Here is a 19,593-nt window from a genome sequence, read left to right as displayed (position 1 = left end):
ATGTTCAAGCCGGAATGTTAAACACGCATCCCTAGACATATCTTTTATTTTCGAGGTAGATCGTGCAAAGCCAGGCGACGCAGCTATTTTATAATAAATGAAACAGAAATCAAATCGACTGATCCCGATTTGCAATGGACACTGACTCCATCCCGTCTTTGATGATCCCTTTATTGAAAAAGAGACACGGCTAATAAATTTTGGAACAAGTTTACGTCAAAAAGGTTCATTTATATTAAAAAAAAAAAAAAAAAAACTTCTGGTAAAATAAATTTCCCTTAAAAATTTTGATGGCGCAACTTGCGCCATAGTCCCCCCCCCCCCCTGTGGGCACCCCTGCAAGCATATGTAGCTTTCAGCCGAGTAAGGTTCTTAGAGGGACTGATAATCAGTAGTTTAGACCACCGCAAGTTACTTAATAATCCTCGCGATATAAACTCTCTCAATGAAATGACAAGACTGCGAAATTTACCGTCTTATGATTATAATAATAACTAAGTCAATGAAAATTAACTAAAAAGTGTAAAATAAAAAAAATATTAAATAAAAACAAAAAACCCGACTGCGTAAAAATCAAAAAAACTAAAAAGGCAAAAATATAAGCCCAGTAGTTTAGAATTTTAATAAGTATTACTGAGTAACTACTCCGTTGAAATAGTTTTGTAATCGATATACACATATAAGACAAATCATAAATTCAAAAGCAGAATAGAAGGATCAACAGTCGGGGCCCATTCAAATTTTACAGGGTTCCTTGACTGGTCAAAAATGAATGGGCCCCGACTGTTGATCCTTCTATTCTGCTTTTGGATTTATGATTTGTCTTATATGTGTATCGATTACAAAACTATTTCAACGGAGTAGTTACTCAGTAATACTTATTAAAATTCTAAACTACTGGGCTTATTTTTTTGTCTTTTTAGTTTTTTGGTTTTTACGCAGTCGGGTTTTTTGTTTTTATTTAATAATTTTTTTTCATACTGATGATTGTCAGCTTGTTTCTTTCGTTTTGTTTTTGCGACTCAGTCTTTCATTAAATCCCTTTAATACTTCAAAAAAAAAAAAAAAAAAAAAAAATAATAATAATAATACTAATTGGGCATAAAATGTTACAAACTAATTTCATAAGCAATGGGGAAATGGTGTTTTAAATATGTACTTTCAAAAGTAATTGACAAATTGAAAAGACTATTGAAATCGTTTACATTTTGTTCATAAAGTGTTTAAATGCAATGAGGACGGAAAAAATTGTCGACGGTTTAGGGGGAGGGGGGGGGAATCATCCCCCATGACCCTCTCCTTGTACTTGTATTCCCCCTCCCCCCTAAGGACGGATCTGTCCCGATCACCTACCAATGCAGTCAACGTCAATGCAGTCAACGCAACCTGCTGCTATCAAGGGGAAAAATAAATAAATAAAACAAAAGACTTGGCGATTCTAATTGGTGAATTCAAGCTCAAATTGGCTGGAATCTTGACCCAACCCAACCCAAGCGGGAAGAAGCGAAACCCTCCGCCATCCAGCTACGATAAGAGCGATTGTTTTTCCCGCTCTTTCACTCTCGGCGGGAGCGAGTCGGGGGGGGGGGGGGAGATCGGGACTGTTTATCTTTCAGTATTCAAATCGTTCGGAGTGCACGATCTTCCTTCCCTTCAGTCTGTGACAGACGGGCAATCAAGACATGTGGAATTATTTCTTATGGGTTTTTCTCTCGGCTTGCGTTGCGTCTCAGCGCCTGGAAGAAAGTAAGTGTTGAACTCATTTTGTGCAAATGAACTTTCTTGTTCATTTATCAATTTTTTTAGATTAGTTACTTGCACTATTTTGCTGTTTTGTTTAATGCGGTGGTTTTCATCCTGGGGGACGCAGAATAATTTTAAAGGGGGGGGGGCGATTGGGTATATCAGATAAAAGAAAAATAAAACAAACAATAATTTAATCAATTTTGTGTCACATATGAATTTTTAATGAGTGTCAGCGTTCTCTTTAATGTTGTGAAAGTAACTAATGGGGCGGGGGGTGCACACCAACCTCACTTAGATCCTGAATTACCTCATAAAATCATATTTATTTCATTCATTTTTGGGCTTCGTATGTTCTTGAAAAATACGTTCAAAGTAAGACTTTGTCTAGTAATGTTGAATTTTGTGTGTGAATATACCTGGATTTTTATTTATTAACTAGTTTCAGCTATCATAAGCAGCTGCAGTTTCCAATTGTACTGCTTGTATTAACCTCGTATTGGAGGGGGGGGGGGGCGCATGTCAGTGTTCAAAGGGGGAACAGAGACTGAAAGGTTGAGAACCCCTGGTTTAATGAATGCAGATTTAATACATATCTAGGGTCTGATTACTGAATCGCCCAGCTAGGCCGTGCACTAAATGACTTAAATTGTTTTAGCTAATGACTAAAATTGCGAAATTTCACAACAAAGCTCTTGCCCCCTCCCCCTTCCATTGCCGAAAAATTGTTTGATCTAGGGCCTTTCAATGTCTTTTATCGGGCCCTGTACATGTCGAAAAATTATGTTTAATAGCGTAAAGGAGAGAGTTAAGGGATAGGATAAAATTTTAAGGGACGAGAAAATTACTTTCCGGGAGGAGAAAATTTTTCAAACACTCCAAATTTTACAGAATGATTTAAAAAACAAAAGGTTTTTTTTTTTGGGGGGGGGGGGGGAAGTTTTAGTGACCCTCCGTTGGCATGCCCTTGTTTACAAAAATGCATTTATCTATCTAGGTATTTTAATGTGGTTGAAGTTTTATGCTTAGTTTAAGCTCCTTATAAACTTAAAAACTGACAATATTCCCAAACAAAGGCTAAAAGACTCAAAAGAATGTAAGAAAATAAAATAAAATTTAAAATGAAATGCTATACTAATGCATATGCTTAGCGGGAAATTTTGCATGAAGAAAATTTTCTGGTAAAAAAATGATTTTTCAAATTATCCTTTCTTTTTTTTCTCACGACCAAAGGTTTAGAAATTTTACCGACAGTAAATCATACACATCCGTAAAGACTCCTTCTCCCTTGAGTGTCCCCCCCCCCCCAAAGGCTCCTTGAGTTTCCTCTCAACTGACGAAAGTGCTGGTTATTCACTTCATAACAAAATTACTCAAAAAAAAAAAAAAAAAAAATGTTATAATTATACGCTTTCAGGGATTAATGCTGAGAACTCAGAATCTGAAAGTTTTTAATCCAATTAAGGATACAAAAAGATTCCGCGTTGCAAAAATACTGATAACAAAACGAAAAAAAAAAAACATCTGTACTTTTTTTATACTAGAGTTTTTTTTTTTCAGATAAAACAAATGTGGGTGCCCTTTTATCTTCAAATATGAGTGCCCTTTTATCTGCAGAACTTATTTTCAGCGGTAAATATAGTATGAATTTCGTCTAATTTGTAAAGAATCACATGAAATTGAAACTAACGGTGGGAGTCGGCTCCCGTTTCTTTCCGTGCCATGTGAAACAACTTACGGTAAAACCACTTGCACGCGCTGCGTATGTGACACTTACAAACAAATAATAAACAGAAAGGTGTGATGCATTTGCAAATTTGAATTCCATTTTATAGTTTTGAGTAACAAGGCATTTAGTTCTTTGTTTTATGCCTTTTGAATTAAAAACAAAATGATTAAATTTGCAATGCTTACCTATTCGCTTTTTCTTCAGAAGTGTCAACCACTGCAGTGTCAACTACTGGTTTTATCACCTCAAACTGTTGAATGAAAGATGATCAAAAATGCTTTGCGTTAAAAGATGTTTAAAATGAAAAAAAAAAAAAAAAAGTAAATCAAACACATTTTTCAAGAAAATTTCACGTACGAATTATCGATTTTTCTTAGAATTGGTGCTTTATTTACGTTTCTTTTTTTTTTTCATTTAAATCAGAATTCATAATATTATTAACTGAGTCATGTTATACGTATGCGTGGAAGTACTAGCTCAGACAGAATACACCTTCTCGGGGAGGGGAGGGGGAGCATGGGGGATCAGATTCCTTTTAACCCGTAACAGGAGAGGTGAAAAAGTAGGACGTAACAGGGTACGTGAGGTCTCAGAGACCGCTCTATTCAAAAAATTCTTAAAAATCGTGTAATTAAGATACAGTCCTGTTATTTCCCTCAGATTTTCCTTCATTTTTTATTACCACGGGGAAAAATATTTTTTAACTTTGAATCGAAAAATAAATTTTCCGAGGAAATTTTGCTAGAGTCTTAAGATTTTTCGAGAAAGTCATATGCTGCAGTAAATAACTCACTGTTTGTAATAAAAATGAATATATTATATATTAATGATTTCATATTAGTTGTTATATATTTACAGAACATTTTAGTACCAGAAAATTGATTATATCAAGTTACGGGAAAAATTTGACAGCCCTTTAACTACTATGTATTTCGCGTCGTATTTAGAGAAATAATTCAGTCTTTATTGTCCCTAGAACATCATTGTGTAACGTTTGTGAACATTTCAAACAATTCCCAGAGAAGGGATTCCCGTTGATCCGGCCCCGAAGGGGGCCCCATATTTTTAAAACTAGGCGTGAAATATAAAGGTAAACAATATACAGGAGGGCCCAGAAAAGTCACTTGTGACGGGCCCCAAAATTTCTGTGCACGCCCCTGCCCGAAGGGAATCCAAAATTGTACCGTTCGTGAAAATTATTTTACATGATTCGATTTTTCCATAGGGGTCCCCAAAAACACATTGTAACAGAACCCTTAAACCTGTAAATCTTTCCCCTGTTTGGCAGAACTCACCTTTCTATATTGTAGATTGGCGTGCTTGACGGATTTTTGATAGGCCAAAGAAGGTCGGTTTAGGTTACGGAACCAGCTTTAATTTTATAAAACAGATATTTATTGATATGTTTAGTTACTAGCGGTACCCTCACGACTTTGCCCGTAGTAGAAAATTCAAAGATCATTTGGTCGCCTGTATATTTACAAATAATGGATGATGAATTTCTCGCCAATATGCTATGTTAATTTGCTCGTCCAAGTCATGGTAATTTATTCGTCCATGTTATGGTAGTTCGCTCGGTGCAGAGGAATTAAATCCACCAATGATGGTAAAAATAAAATCATAAAAAAAGAACAAAATTGAATTTTTGAAAAATCGCTTCGAGGTGCTCACCCCTATGCTACGAACTAATTTTTTGCTTAATTTCATGAAAATAAGCTGAACGGTCTAGGCGCTACGCGCCTAACAGAAATCTAGAGACACTGACTTTCAGCTTTATTATTAGTAAAGATAATTAATGCGTAAAATGTAGCGCGTCAGCATTGCGTTTGCAACGGTATGTCATATGTTCCTATATGGGGGGGGGGGGATTCTTGCTTGGTCATCGTCGCTTCTAGCCCCCTTCAGCATTAGGGCAGCCACATAACGCGGATAAAATTAAATGAACCTATTTCCGCGGTTTCTAACGTTAAGAGCCATGTCTACTAGGGTGTCCCGTCCATATATGAGAAAAAAATAAATTTGAGCTACACTATCACAAGAGGTGTCAAAATTTGCGAAATTTTCCACAGATCACGAAAAAGGTAAAAAAAATGGAATTGCGTGTCATCTTGAGGGCTCTACCGCTCTTTGAAGTTTTGCATATTTCACATTTTTGACAGACTTAAACGATATGATTTAAAAAATAAAAAAATAAAGTTTAGAAAGCATTTTATTTAAGAAACTAATGGAACAAAGCGCAAGAAAACAAAATAAACAAACTACAGTTTATAAATAATGACAAAAGTTTAGAATTTAAACTTATTTTGTGTCCAAAATTTGGCATTTTTGCGCGAGATTGCAACCCGGTTCTAACGAAGCCATCTCTAGAAGTAGCGTTAGTAACACTTTGTGAAGCCTGTGTTATTAGTTTAACACATCTTTCCACAGATTGTGAGTGGCAAGGAAAGTCAACGATTTCCAAGCTATTATCTTTACTCGACGTTAAATCCCGGTTATCACAAATTTGCCATTTCAACTGCGCTTGCGCGCAGACTTTGCCGATTTCGAAGCTCTTGCTCAAACTAATGAAAAACATTTAAATTTGTTAATATGAGATAAGAACAGATAAAAATTAGAAATTACAAAGCTGTATTTGATTTAGTTTTTACGCCTCGGTAAAGATTGAGTTTTGCGTCTTAATTATTAATGGATTCGGAGCCTGATTTTTCTATCAAACAAAGGCCCTTTTCAGGGCCAAATTTTTAACCTCAGAAGAGCGTACTCGATCTGCAGCATCACTTCCAATACAAAGCGGAACCCTCAACCTAAATACAAATGTATAATACTAAGCTGTTTACGCCTAACGTAAAACATATGCAAAAGACGGATATTTGTAATATTCCGATCATTTTTGAAGTACATAACATGTTTTACGTTTACGTTAAATAAATATTTCCAAACCAATAAATATTGGAGTGTAATTTTTCTCTTTTCTTTATGAAGATTATCAGTTATTCATATCCGTAGTTTCATATAATGTATCCCGAAATCGCTGTGAAAATACTCTATAATCGCATTCATTTATTTGTTGGGACTCTAGCACAACCTAAATATAAACAAGCAACACGAAATCTTAAAACAGAAAGCCCAAAAAGCTATGTCCGTGCGCAAGCGCAGTTGAAATGGCAAATTTGTGATAACCGGGATTTAACGTCGAGTATTATCTTTTGCCATAATTTGAAGGATCTCGTTAGAAATATGTCGAAGAACCGGTGGTGCTGTAACCTGACACTCTTGCCAGACAATTATTTCCGTATAATCTTTAGCAGAGAAGTTAATTTTTGGTGTTTTAAATATTCTGCGTTTAGTGCTACTTTCAGCATCTCTAGCTTTTTTTATTCTTCGTAATGCTAACTCCCGAATGTGCTCCCTATCATCAAACAACATACTGACCAGCAGGTTTTCTGGGTGCGCAAAAAAAGCATTTCTTTCGATAACAGAATACACAAGAGATTTCAAGTTTTCGGGTAACAATCGAGAGTACACAATCATTTGAAAAAGATGTTTGGCTGCTTCCTTAAAAGATGACTTTTGCTTGATTAAGAACCAAACTGGAGCGTACACTTTAACCACGTAGTTAACAAGTAATCGCAAATTTTCTGTTGGATTAAGAGTACTTACATAAAGTCTGAGTATACGATTAGCAGAAGTAAGCCATCTCGAGTGCGCCATTTTTCCAGGTTGGCGATTTGCCAGCTCAGGACTACAGAAACCAGTTGATACAGCTTGACAAATCTCATAAAGATATTTTTGATCCGTGCTTAGTTCATCAACCACATTTTTCGGCAAATTAGGCAAATTATCATCCACCGCGCAAAAAAACAATGTCATTTTATTTTCACAACCAGCTTACTGTTTTCCAATAGGTCCGGAATATTCTTTAGGACCCAAAGTGCAACCATCTAAGGTCAAGAATAAATGACGAAGGGGTAATTCGTTGGCATGAAGCATACACACACACCATTGCAATGGTCTTTCCAAATACTCCTCTAAATATTGAATCACGCCACCCTTCCAACCGGTGTTTATTGCAGTTCCGTCACATCCAACGCAAATCACGTCTTCTAAATTCAAGCATTGACCTTCTAATAGAGCTGTAATCGAAGTTAGAATTGCCTTTGCAGTGCCACGACTTGACGTTGTGTGTCCCAAATAAATTGACCCGGGTTCTGCTAAAATTGAGATGCGCTCTTCAAAAATTTCTTTGCAATGGTAACGAGCTCCTATTTTCTCATTTATCAGAGTCTTGTCTTTACGTCCATCAAAGTAAATGCTTTTTATAACAATACTTCCAATATCTTTGGAAGCTTCTCTCCGAGCTTTAGCTACAGCTCTGTGGATTTTGTTTTTATCAGCAACTAGAGTTAAATCTTCTTTTGAAACCAAGCCGACATCAGCTAAAACTGCAGAAGCAACAGCAGCAGCAGCAGATCGCGTCGACAAACCGTATCTATCACAGACCTTAGCAACTGTTGGCAAGATCAGTGTATTCCTGTTTGTCGTTGAAGTTGATGGTGTCCCTGTAGAGGCCGTATTCGTCTCTGTTATGGGATACGTTTCTGGAGAAAATTCACGCATCGAATCGTCATCAAAATTTGCTGAGACAGAATCGTTATTTTCAGTAGAAGACTTTTTTGCTGCCCTTTCAAGTTTTCTCTGCTGTTGTTTCATTAATCTAGCTGTTTCTTTCTTACCGACACCTCTTATCACCATTTTCCTGTCATTTCTTTGATCCAACAAGAAACTTCTCTCATTGATGGGAACTTTTTTAGGTTTTAAACACAAACAAGACTCAAATACAGGGCACTTACAAGCCGCAACGTCGAAGAGCTTCTCAGATGACTCTAAAACGCACTTCAGTTTATTTTCAAAACTATCACTTCGTTTGCTTCTGGGGTATCGTTTCAAATTGACGTACTTTTCGAAATAGAATTTTAATAATTGAATTACTCGTTACTTAGTTACGATTGGAATTGAAGCTTTTGTCCAAATACTGTTGATTTTTTCAGAAACAATTGTATATATATCTGAACTGGAAGGGTCCTTTCCATTATGCATACATTTCTGTTCCCTCCTGACAAATAAAATAAATTTTATGACGTCTTTTACAGTAGGTAGCTGCCGATCATCAAGTTCCTTGTAGGGTCCCAGTATAGCACAAGTAGTCTCACAACGTCTCGAACTCATTACTTAAAACTAACAGAATCGGCATATAACACTAACAATTGCAACTGTACTTTTATAGCATTAAAATTACTTTGGCTACGAAGAAAACACCCGTGAGTCAAGCCAAGAAAGTCCTCGAAACAAGTAAAAGGAATTAGCAAGTTGAAACCAAACAAAGTCGAAGTCGTCAGTAACATATTGTTGCATGCAAATCGAGACGTGGCGCCAAGCTTCGTGGACGATTCTACTGCGGAAATGGGGGTTATTCCCATATAGGCATTTACAGTAGTAATCACCATATGTTTTCTTTTTTTTTCTGTTCGTGTTGATATTACGAATCACGAGCTTTTTATTTCAGCTGTCGAGCTTTTATTTCACAGTAAATTTATAACTTTATTCACAGTACTTCTTTTTCAGTTGCCATAAAAATGACAATTTTTCAAAACTTTGACGATCGGTAGAGCCCTGAAGATATAGTTTTATTCTATTTTTTAAATTATTTTTGTAATTTACGATCGATTTCGCAAATTTTGAGAGGTCTTGCATTAAGAAAAACGGAAAAAAAAATTTTCGGGACACCCTAATGTCTACTACTGACGAAAATTGTAATACTGAAGGGCAGGTGCGGTCTCACAGACAGCTTCTAAAAATGCAATGAAATTAAAACCAGATGCACTTGCCTAAAGATACTGATAAGCAAGGAGGGTGTTCATGGACACAAAACAAAAAGCTATTGGGAAAAACCATTCAATCGGACTGAAACTGAAATAGGGGTGATCGGATGAACTTTTGAGAGGTTTGTGAGACCGCACCTCCCCTGTAAAGAGTTAAAGACCGTACTAGGAGAAATATGGCTTAAAACCTAGGTTTCCTGATCGCGCCCAGGAGTGCCTCGAAGGGAGCTTAGTTCATGCTTGGGTCACAGTAGGTCACTATGACCTCCCAAAATTTTCTTTATTCGGCTGATTTTCTGGCGATTCGGCAAATTAAAAGACAGTTTGTCAATGTTAATGAGCACAAAGCGTACTTGGGAACCAAACACTGGGGGTTCCGCGTTAGGTTGACCACTTAACCGGAACATGTGCCTTGCAGTCCAGAGACCCTGGTCAAGAAAACTGAGTTGGGCACAGTGGGCCTCGACACTCACCGGCTATCGTGCCACAGGGTTTGGTTTTTATGTCAATGTTAAAAATACTTAATGTATCTCATTAAATGTAATGTTTGTGCTCGCCCGAATTTAATGATTTGGTAAAATTCAGAGTTTAATCCACTAAATTAAAAATCCCTCCCCCATCCCAAAAATTTTAGCTCGGGGCGCCCTTGACCACGCCTTTGCGTAAAACACTTTTTATTGCACTTTGTATTTACTACTTATCAAAAAACGGTTTACTATGAAATAACACTATTATCTTAGGCATTTATAGCACTTACAAACTGCATAAGCAATTGTAAAAATATTTTCCACTTGATTTTCATACTGTCCAACCACGAATTGTATGGAATTTTCAAACGTCCAGATGAGACGGAGTTATCTGAATGAGGGGGAAAAGTAAAAATCTGATGCGTGTATTCCGCTTATTTGAATGAGACTCTGCTTCTGCAAAAGCTGATATCGGTAAAAAATATAGATTCGTCCATTTCCGGCTGTAAAACGTATGTTTGTCTTTCCATACAATCCGTGGTCAGACAGTACGTTTGTCTGTTTTTACTTTTCCCATATTTATGTATAAGGGAAAGAAGTACCTGAAAACGTAAACACACAAAAAGTAACATAGCAACAATGAAAAAAACTTTGAAAAGGAATTTGATGTGGAGAAATAACTGCGGCAATTGAATTGTTTAAACACCGAACGGTTGTTATTCGTGCCTTGTCAAGAACCTGTCGGCTTTCTTTCCCTTCTTTATTTGTGTACGTACAGGCAGTGCTGTAGTTGAACAAAAATATTTGGGGATAGCGACGAATTTATCTCGTCGCAATTGCGAAGGGCACCCACTAAAAACAACCCCGAAGGCAGGGGCGTGCACGGGGGGGGGGGGGGAGAAGGGACTCCCGTTGATCCGTCTTTGAAGGGGGCCCAATATTTTTAAAACAAGGCGTGAAATATAAAGGTAAACAATAGGGAGGAAGGCCCAAAAAAGTCATTTGTGACGGGCCCCAAAATTTCGGGCAGGGGCGTGCACAGAAGGGAATCCAAAACTGTATACCGTACGTGAAAATTATTTTACATGTTCGGTTTTTTTCATAGGGGTCCCCAAAAACACATTGTACCCTAAACCTGTAAATCTTTCCCTTGTTTGGCAGAACTCTCCTTTCTATGTTGTAGATGGCATGCTTGACGGATTTTTGATAGACCGAAAAAGGTCGGTTTAGGTTACTGAATCAGCTTTATTTTTTAAAGCAGTATTTTTTGATATGTTTAGTTACTAAAACCCCGGTACCCTCACGACTTTGCCCGTAGTAAAAAATTAAAAGGTCATTCGGTCTCCTGTAGATTTACAAATAATGGATGATGAATTTCTCGCCAATATGCTATGTTAATTTGCTCGTCCATGTTATGGTAATTCGCTCGGTGCAGAGGAATTAAATCCACCAATGGTGGTAAAAATAAAACCATAAAAAAAGAACAAATTTGAATTTTCGAAAAATCGCTTTGAGGTGCTCACCCCTATACTACGAACTAATTTTTTGTCTAATTTCGTGAAAATCAGCTGAACGGTCTAGGAGCTACGCGCGTAGCAGAAATCCAGAGACACTGACTTACAGCTTTATAATTAGTAAAGATTTTTAATGCGTAAAATGTAGCGCGTCAGCATTGCGTTTGCAACGGTATGTCATATGTTCCTATAGGGATTCTTTCTTGTTATCGTCACTTCTAGCCCCTTTCAGAATTTGGCTACACATTTCCGACCATCCTGTAAAATACAGTAGAGTCTTGATTTTTGCGAGGGATGCGTTCTAAGACCCCTCGCGTAAATTACAATTTCGCATTGTGAAAAGGATTTGAGTAGAACATTTTGATAAACCAGCTGTATCATTTTAGACACTCCCAAACACTCCTCAAGCAGTCTTAAGTCATTCCTTAACTATATAACAACGTTTCCTACATACAGAACTAAATTCATACTGTACATTTTTTTTAAAGCCTTGTTATTCAGGATAAAATACTGTCACGATGCATAAAATCGTTCTTGAATTGTAAGAAATTATATTTTTCAACAATCACTTACTTTTGATGAAGCAAAATTAGCAGCAGAATAGTAAAATAATCGAATGTAGTAGATCATTTTCCAGTCGAGGTTGTAATAAACCGCAACAACATGGGGGCGGGGGGGGGGGGGGGAGAGAGCCCCACTATGATTTTGTTGTTATTTTTTATTGAATTTGTAATTTTATATTCAAATCAATTTTTTCATTAATTATATATTAAAATGGATACTCGTAAATTATACTCGTATTAGATAATTTACGAGTGTCCTTTGTTTCTTTTGAATAAAATCGGGAAGATAATATTATTTCGTTTCCATACAGGTTTCTTCTAATCTCCGAGGCGTGGCTGTAAAATCACGGTTGCATCGAGTGGGCAGGGTGATAATTCGATCGCATCGTTAAAATAACATATGTTGTTATCAACGGCATCGATAAGTGAAAAGTTATGTTCTATTTGAAGTTGAGAAATTTTTATCTTATTCAAGTAAAAAGCGGCAGGGTTTATCAAATTTACTTTTAATAGATTTTACGAAGTTTATAAGTTGACATAAGATAATGGTGTTCAAATCTTAAAAAGAGAAACACTTTTGCTAGCAGTCTTAACACATTAATTGGAATTTAACGCTTAACTGGTGAGGTGACTTTTCTTTCTTCTTTTTTACTTCCTTTTACAAAAAAGGAAGTATTGTATTCGCGAAAAAATTTTCATTCAAAAATCGGCCTTAATTTCCATTTTGCTCACCCCGAATGAATGTTGAGTTTATTTTTCAACCCAACCACACGTGGATGTATGCCTAGGAACGTACAGACACCTGAAATATCCATTTTGACGATCCCCGAGTTAATTACAACGAGTTTTCTCGTGACGTCTGTATGTACGTATGTATGTGCATATGTGTGTATGAATGTCGTATAACTCAAGAATGGAATGTCCTAGAAAGTTGAAATTTGGTACTTAGACTCCTAGTGGGGTCTAGTTGTGCACCTCCCGTTTTGGTTGCATTCGGATGCTCCAAAGAGGGTCTTTTGCCCATTTTTGGGGGGAAATCATTGTTAATTTCGATATGAACTCAAGTGGTGTTATAATTTGGCGAACATTTGGCAATATATCACCAGTCTTTTGGTCGCCAAGTTTTGTCAGCAACTTGGCGATTATATATATATATATATATATATATATATATATATATATATATATATATTTTAATCTGGTTTTAATTTGGCCACTGTTGGTGATATTTAGAGGGTAAACTATTGAATCACATTAAAACTGCCAATAATGAGAAAATGACATTAAATTGGAGTAAAAGGAAGTCATGTGATGCACACATCAACTCGTTTTGTAACGTATGTGGTGAGGTGTGTCATAACCCCAGCGTTATATTTCTTGTGTACTCCAGAAAATGTAGCCAGTTAACCCTTAACTGGTGCGGTGGGTTACACACACATAACCTCATCATTATGTTTCTTATGTTCTCCACGAAATGTAGCCAGTTAACGCTGAACTGGTGAAGTGATTTATTTTTTTTTGTAACGTAAGTAGTGAGGTGGGTTATACACCAACATTATATTTCTCGTAAACTCCACAAAATTTATCAAACCATCGCTTAACTGATGTTATATTTCTTAAACACGCCACAAAATTCATAAAATTATAGTTGGAACATTTTGAACAACTTCTGCTACATTTTTTGACATAAATGCAACTGAAACAGCCAGTGCAAGCAGCGGCGGACTGGCCAGGTCGGCTAGTCGGGGATCCCCGACTGGGCCAACCGCTGAGTGGGCCAATTCAAGCAATTTTTTTTATATTAAACTCAATACATTTAAATTGACACATAACATTTTTTGAAATGTTATAATTATAACAAGAAAAAAAAAAAGGAATTTGTTATGTGAAAAAAGTGTTTGGAAACTGTGGTTTATTAATTTTTTTCCATCTTAAGCAAGGACCAAAGTAAATGTCCGAAATCTATACGTGCGAATGTTTTCCTCTCTTATCAACTTTCTCTCTAGTTTTTAGATCTCTGGGGTCCATGGCTCCCACATTGAGGAAATGGGAGGGGGCCAGAGAAATTCGAGTTCGACGTGGCCTGAAAAAGGACCCGGGACGAAAAATGAGCTTTCAAAAATATTATATTAGTATGTCTATTAACAACAATTGGCCTCACCACTAGACAAAGCGGCCCCGGCCCTGTTACAAATGCGTGGGCCATGTTTTGGGGCGTTGATACATGAGCAGGGCATTCACGAGTGGAGGGGGGCATCTGTTGACCCGGTTTCGAGCCTGAAGGAGGTCCGAGATTTTTTAAATGAGGGGTGAAATATATGTAGGGATGTAGGGGTAAGGGGCACCGTAAAAGTCATTTGTGACAGGCCCCAAAATTTCCGCGCACGCCCCTGGTATTCACTGGTTGTGACGGATTCAACTAAATGCTGTCAGGTGGCAAGATATTTCATTGACCTATTGTAAATTATCGCTATACGAGTATTTTCATCTTAGAATCGCATACGGGGAAACAAGTCTGGACTACGATAAACTGAATCTGAAACAGGACAAAATTTCGACTTAGAAGAGAGAGCTCCTGCCGGGACTCCTGCACATAGGCAAATTTAAGACTGAATTAGAAGGGAGTGGGGGGGGGGGGAGGGGCAAGGTTTCTTTTTTTGAAAAACATTATCTGTAATCAGGGCAGGATTTATACTTAGCAGGGTGCCTAATGTATTTCAGGGTCCCTTTGTAGTTCTAAAGTCACCAAAGATAGTATTAAGTCTAAAATTGTGGACTTTGATGCAAGAACCAGTTTAGTCCAAACTTTTTTTTTAAACTCATTTTTGCGTGTGAGGAATATAGAACTTACAATTGGTGCAACAACGGGATACAAATGTAAGCTCAGACCTCTGTTTTCTGGTATAAATACTGTGAGAAAGATATTAGCCTTACAACCGGACACTGATGTTATTTGTTGGTCTTACCAAAAATGAGTTTGTCCGGACTTGGTTCTTGGTTCTTGCATCAAGGCCCTCAATTGTGTTTTTCAGATTTAAATATCGAAAAATTGCCAGACCAAGTCTTCGAATCTTCGCCATTTCCTTAAAGTCATTAAAGATAGCTTAAAATTTCATTTTTTGAAATTTTCGTGGGAGAGCTCTGTAAGCCTTTTATTTGCACTATAGCCTAAAATTGAATTCAGTTTCTGAAGAAAAAAAAATGCCCAGAGGAACTACTGTTTACCCAGGACAAAAAACTGGCGGTGCGCTTTCAGATAAAAGGGTACTTTTTAAGAGAAGTTGTTTAAAACACAAAAGGTGCTTCTTTTATTTTTTGGTTTTCTAGGTACTTACAAAGTTCAAGTGTTTTCGATAGTAACTATTTTTCAAATATTGAAAAGTTTTTTGATATTTAGTTTTAAAGGTAATGCAAAAAACATTCAGATACATTCTAATCAGATTCTTGTGGATAAGTTATTGAAATGAGAGAGTGAAGTTTCAAGGACAGGCTTGCGTGAATCTTTACCTTTTGAAAAAAAATTCGCTTTTGTGAAGTTTTGTTTAAACTTTTAAGGGGCAAGGAGGTTTGATCAAGTTAAGGATCAATGGTTAGCTTAATTTAACAATTAATTTAACTGCAATTAATTTAACTGCAATTAATTTAATTGCAATTACCTTTTCAATCAATTAACAAGGCAATTGAAAAAATAATTGATTAATGCCCAACACTGTTTCAAACGAAATCTAACAAAGCTTAACCCTCATTGTTTGCTGAACAAAGGGCAAATGTTTACAGTTTGATACGCAGTACAGTCCAAACTTGGTTGTACCCAACCCAGTTGTTTTAAATATTATGTAAGTTTGATAGAATGCTTTTATGATGTTACCTTGAAGTCTTAAGAAGCCATAAACATCGGTCGAACACCATCCATATTGCAACACAGCTGAATTCTGCACCATGTTCTCGCAGATGTTTTTGGTGATTCGAAGATGTTTTGGCAGAAAACATCTGCGAGAACATAGATCAGAATTTTGGATGTTACTGCATGGAGGGTGTTCTGCCGATGTTTGACTCTTGAGAGTTGAAACATGTTTAGGAGGCTGAAATTTTAGTGTTTTTCGTGATTTTTTTAACAGTAAAGAAATTATCAGAATTTCTTTAAACTTGGAGGATATTTTATTTATCTTTTGAAGTACTCGTTGTAATTTTTCGAAGGTTTTTCCACCATATTTAGGGGAGTTAGAATCTGCTGTCCATGGGCGGACGCCATCAGATCTTGTTGCTGGTGTGCATTACCAAAGCCACAATTTTTGCCTGTGATCATTATATTTTTTTTCTTTCTTGTAAACAACATATTTCTCTAGAAATAACCTAATTGTGATCAAAAAAGTTGAAAATTGCATGTTTTCCAGGTGTTTGATTACAATGTTATGTTTTCATATCTTTTTTTTCGCACTTCCTGCATTACAAATATTTTTATTCATAATATCATCAAAGAGTTAGGTTCATATAGAGTATAATTGAATAAAGAATATTTGCAAAAATTTTCATAACGATTGATCAAAAACTCTTTGAGCTAGAATGCACACCAGTTGAAAAAAGTTGTTTCGAGAAAAACGCGTTTGAAAAAAAAAAAAAATGCTGTGAACGTTTTCGAATTTCTACAGTCACTTTAAAAACGCATAACATTGAAACTAAGCGGAATTTTTCACTCAAATTTTAGCAACATACTCTTGAATAGTTTTACTAACATTTTATGACATAAAAAAAGTGGATTTTTTGACTGGTCTAAACTGGTTTTCTCCCTTAAGATTTCAAGGGTATTTTTCACACATACTTTTCTCCACCTTACCCCACTTCTTAACGAATACGCCTTACGAATTGTAATTGACATACTGGGGTCACAGTAAAAGGGGGGTGGGTGCGCTCACTTTCGGACCACTCTGTGTAGAAGAAAAATATATATTTTTTTAAATATAAAATAACTCCAAAAAATTGCAGAATGAGTTTTTTTTTGTCGAGGTTTATTACACCTTAACATAATGGGCTGCATTTAAAGCTTATTTACTCTGTCATGCTCAATCACTTACTTGCTGGAAAAAAAAGGTACGGAGAGAATCTAGTATAAAATAATGTTTCAGAAATTTTTCTGAGGTGTAAGACACCCCACCTATCAGTTAAGGGACCGTGGTCCTTCCAAATAGCTCAAATTGGTCAAAAATATGATTTTTTTTTATTCCGTGGAAGTAACAATATATGAAGTGTGCTGAATCGTACGAAAAACACCGCTTGTTGATCTGATGTTTTATCGCGAAGTTATATGCGTTAAAAAAAAAGAGTAAACAGAACGTGTTTTCCATTAAAATGACTGTAAAACATGTAAACAAAGTCGAAAAACTAAGTAAAACTAAGTGTCAAACATGTAAACTAAGTTCCAGTAAATCCTTACATTGGTATTAATGTCAAATATTTAGTCATCGTGAAAATATCTTTCGGGAGGTATTAAAATACGAAGATCATGAAATGTAGGTGAAATTAGACTTTAACGTCATTTATCTCGGACTGGAAAATTCGATGCTGACACAGATTGAAAAAAGCTCCATGCGACTTAATTTTTGTTCGATATGCTTCAAATTTCAGAACATGCTACTTTGGTTGTAGTTTGATAAAACTGGGTATGCATTAAGGTTTAAGAGAATTTTATGTTGCTTTAAAATATTAAAGTTTTGATTTTTATGTAATATTCGCAACAAAAACTATTGCTTTACGCGAAAAAAAATACTGCTGGAAAAAAATGCAGTTAATAATGAACCAATCCTTAAATGGATACCCAAAGTTCTTGGCAATGTTCTGTTCTCTGATAAAATGCAAATTGTTTGAGAAAAAAGCAAAAATTGAGTCGCGTGGAGCGTTTTAAAATTTTTATTTTAAATTTTAAAATTTTTAATTAAACTTTTATTTTATTGCATTTTTTTGTTTAATATTTTGCATGATAGTAAACTTACTAACTTTTATGCCGAGTGCCACATTTTAAAATTAATTAATAAATAAAAGAAAAAGCTTTCAAGGTCCACCGTCCCCAGGGTGGAAAAAGGAAAAAAATAAGACTTTTTATTTCTTTTCAAAATGCAGATTTAAAAATACAATCCCGCTTTCGAAATTAGCATCAGTTTGCAAGATTTTCCTGATACTTCCCATTCTTGTTTCAATAAATCCATCTCCAGAACATCGCCAAAAGCGAAGGACTGTTTTTTGAAACAATATTATGGGATCAATTACAATTGGAGATTTTCTCACATCAATCCAAACTCGACCTCACAATGATAAGAAGCAAAAATATGTTACCATTAGCGTCTATTTTTGTACACTGGTTGTACCCAAAGCGATGCGTTTGATGCAAAACTAAGCACTCGAAGAATTTCAGGGATATCAGGGCTACCCTTTTTTGGAGAAATCTCCCCCACAACCTTTTTTAGTTTTCAATTATTCCATAGCCATTCATTAGTTTGATTTAGAGGGAGTAATGCAGAGTTAACATAACCACTGCAATCACCCCTGTGTGGGCACCCCTGTTTTCAGAGTAAAAGATTCCGCTTTTAAATAGCATATTTAGACCCAAAAATGTCAATTTTTCCTTTTAGATTCCCAGCGAGACGGATTAATTGTTTCCACGAGCAGTATAATTTCACCGCCGCCATTAGATATGATGAAGAATCGAGGGGCACGGCAGTGCCCCCGCCAAGTCGAGCGCGAAGCAAACACTGCCGTACCATCCTTTACTGGAGCCATTTCGCCGCATTTTCAGGCCCCTATTTGAGAACCTTCTGATGAGACCAGAACGCAGAAATTTTCGTCATCCAGTAAGCTATAATCACATACTTAAAATCCGAAATTTCAAGTCTGTAGGTCATTTAGTTCCGAAATTAAGCGAAAGCAAAGTTTCTCATTCATGACACTCACTCACTCACTCACTCATGATCATCAAAATAGAACTAGTACTTCCCATAAACTCAGAGAGGTGAAATTTGGTACAGAGTTAGGGTTTGATGACTACATAAAGGGAAAACTATAAAAACTAGGCTAATCGAAGATCTGGAGTGACCCTGATTAGAAAACACAAGAGCCCAACCAAACTATTAGAGATCGACATACCGTCTTTAAAAAAAATATTCCAACTTGGTGTGCCGCTTCATTTGATGTCAAAAATCGAAAGTCTGAAGTATCTAATGAATAACCCTCAGCTGGTCTGAGCTGTATTAGAGATATGGTAATGCCCCCTTCTACTATTGGTACATCAAAAAATCGACTGCCATTGCAAAAGTCCAGCGTAGTGGGACACATCTTCAAATTTAATCTAGCCTAACTTTAGTCTACTGGAACATTACACAAATTAAATGTTTCTACAAAAAGAAGTGAAATCCCACCAAAAACATTCTGTAAAAAACTAGCCAAGTCTCGATGGAGCTGCTTGTTTATCTCTAAAAAGTAATGAAATCTTGACAAAGTTATGACAAATCTAAGGTTCCTTACTGCGATTTCTTTATTATTATTATAGTTAATGTTGTGTGAATTGGCCGTTAAAGGGTACACAAGGGTACAAAACCAGGTGCTCCATGACACCATTGCACCAATCTGTCGCCAGAACCGCTACACTGTTAAAACTACAGGTTGCATTCGGCACCTTTCAGGGGTGAAACGCTTGTTCACCAGCGGCAC

The 19,593-nt window shown here is 36.3% G+C and overlaps 1 protein-coding gene across 1 annotated transcript in view; it reads left to right on the top strand.

The window, feature by feature from the left end:
• The first annotated feature begins 1,610 nt into the window (after positions 1-1,610).
• Positions 1,611-19,593, top strand: part of LOC129230615 (alkaline phosphatase-like) — a 56,011-nt gene continuing 38,028 nt past the window's right edge. The window contains exon 1 of the mRNA XM_054865030.1: positions 1,611-1,746. Coding sequence (XP_054721005.1) covers positions 1,683-1,746 — 64 coding nt within the window. The 5' untranslated portion in view covers positions 1,611-1,682. The remainder of the gene's footprint in view (positions 1,747-19,593) is intronic.

This window comes from Uloborus diversus, chromosome 9 (genome assembly GCF_026930045.1).
Source record: "Uloborus diversus isolate 005 chromosome 9, Udiv.v.3.1, whole genome shotgun sequence".
Taxonomy (NCBI): domain Eukaryota; kingdom Metazoa; phylum Arthropoda; class Arachnida; order Araneae; family Uloboridae; genus Uloborus; species Uloborus diversus.
This window is presented reverse-complemented; position numbering and strand designations above follow the sequence as displayed.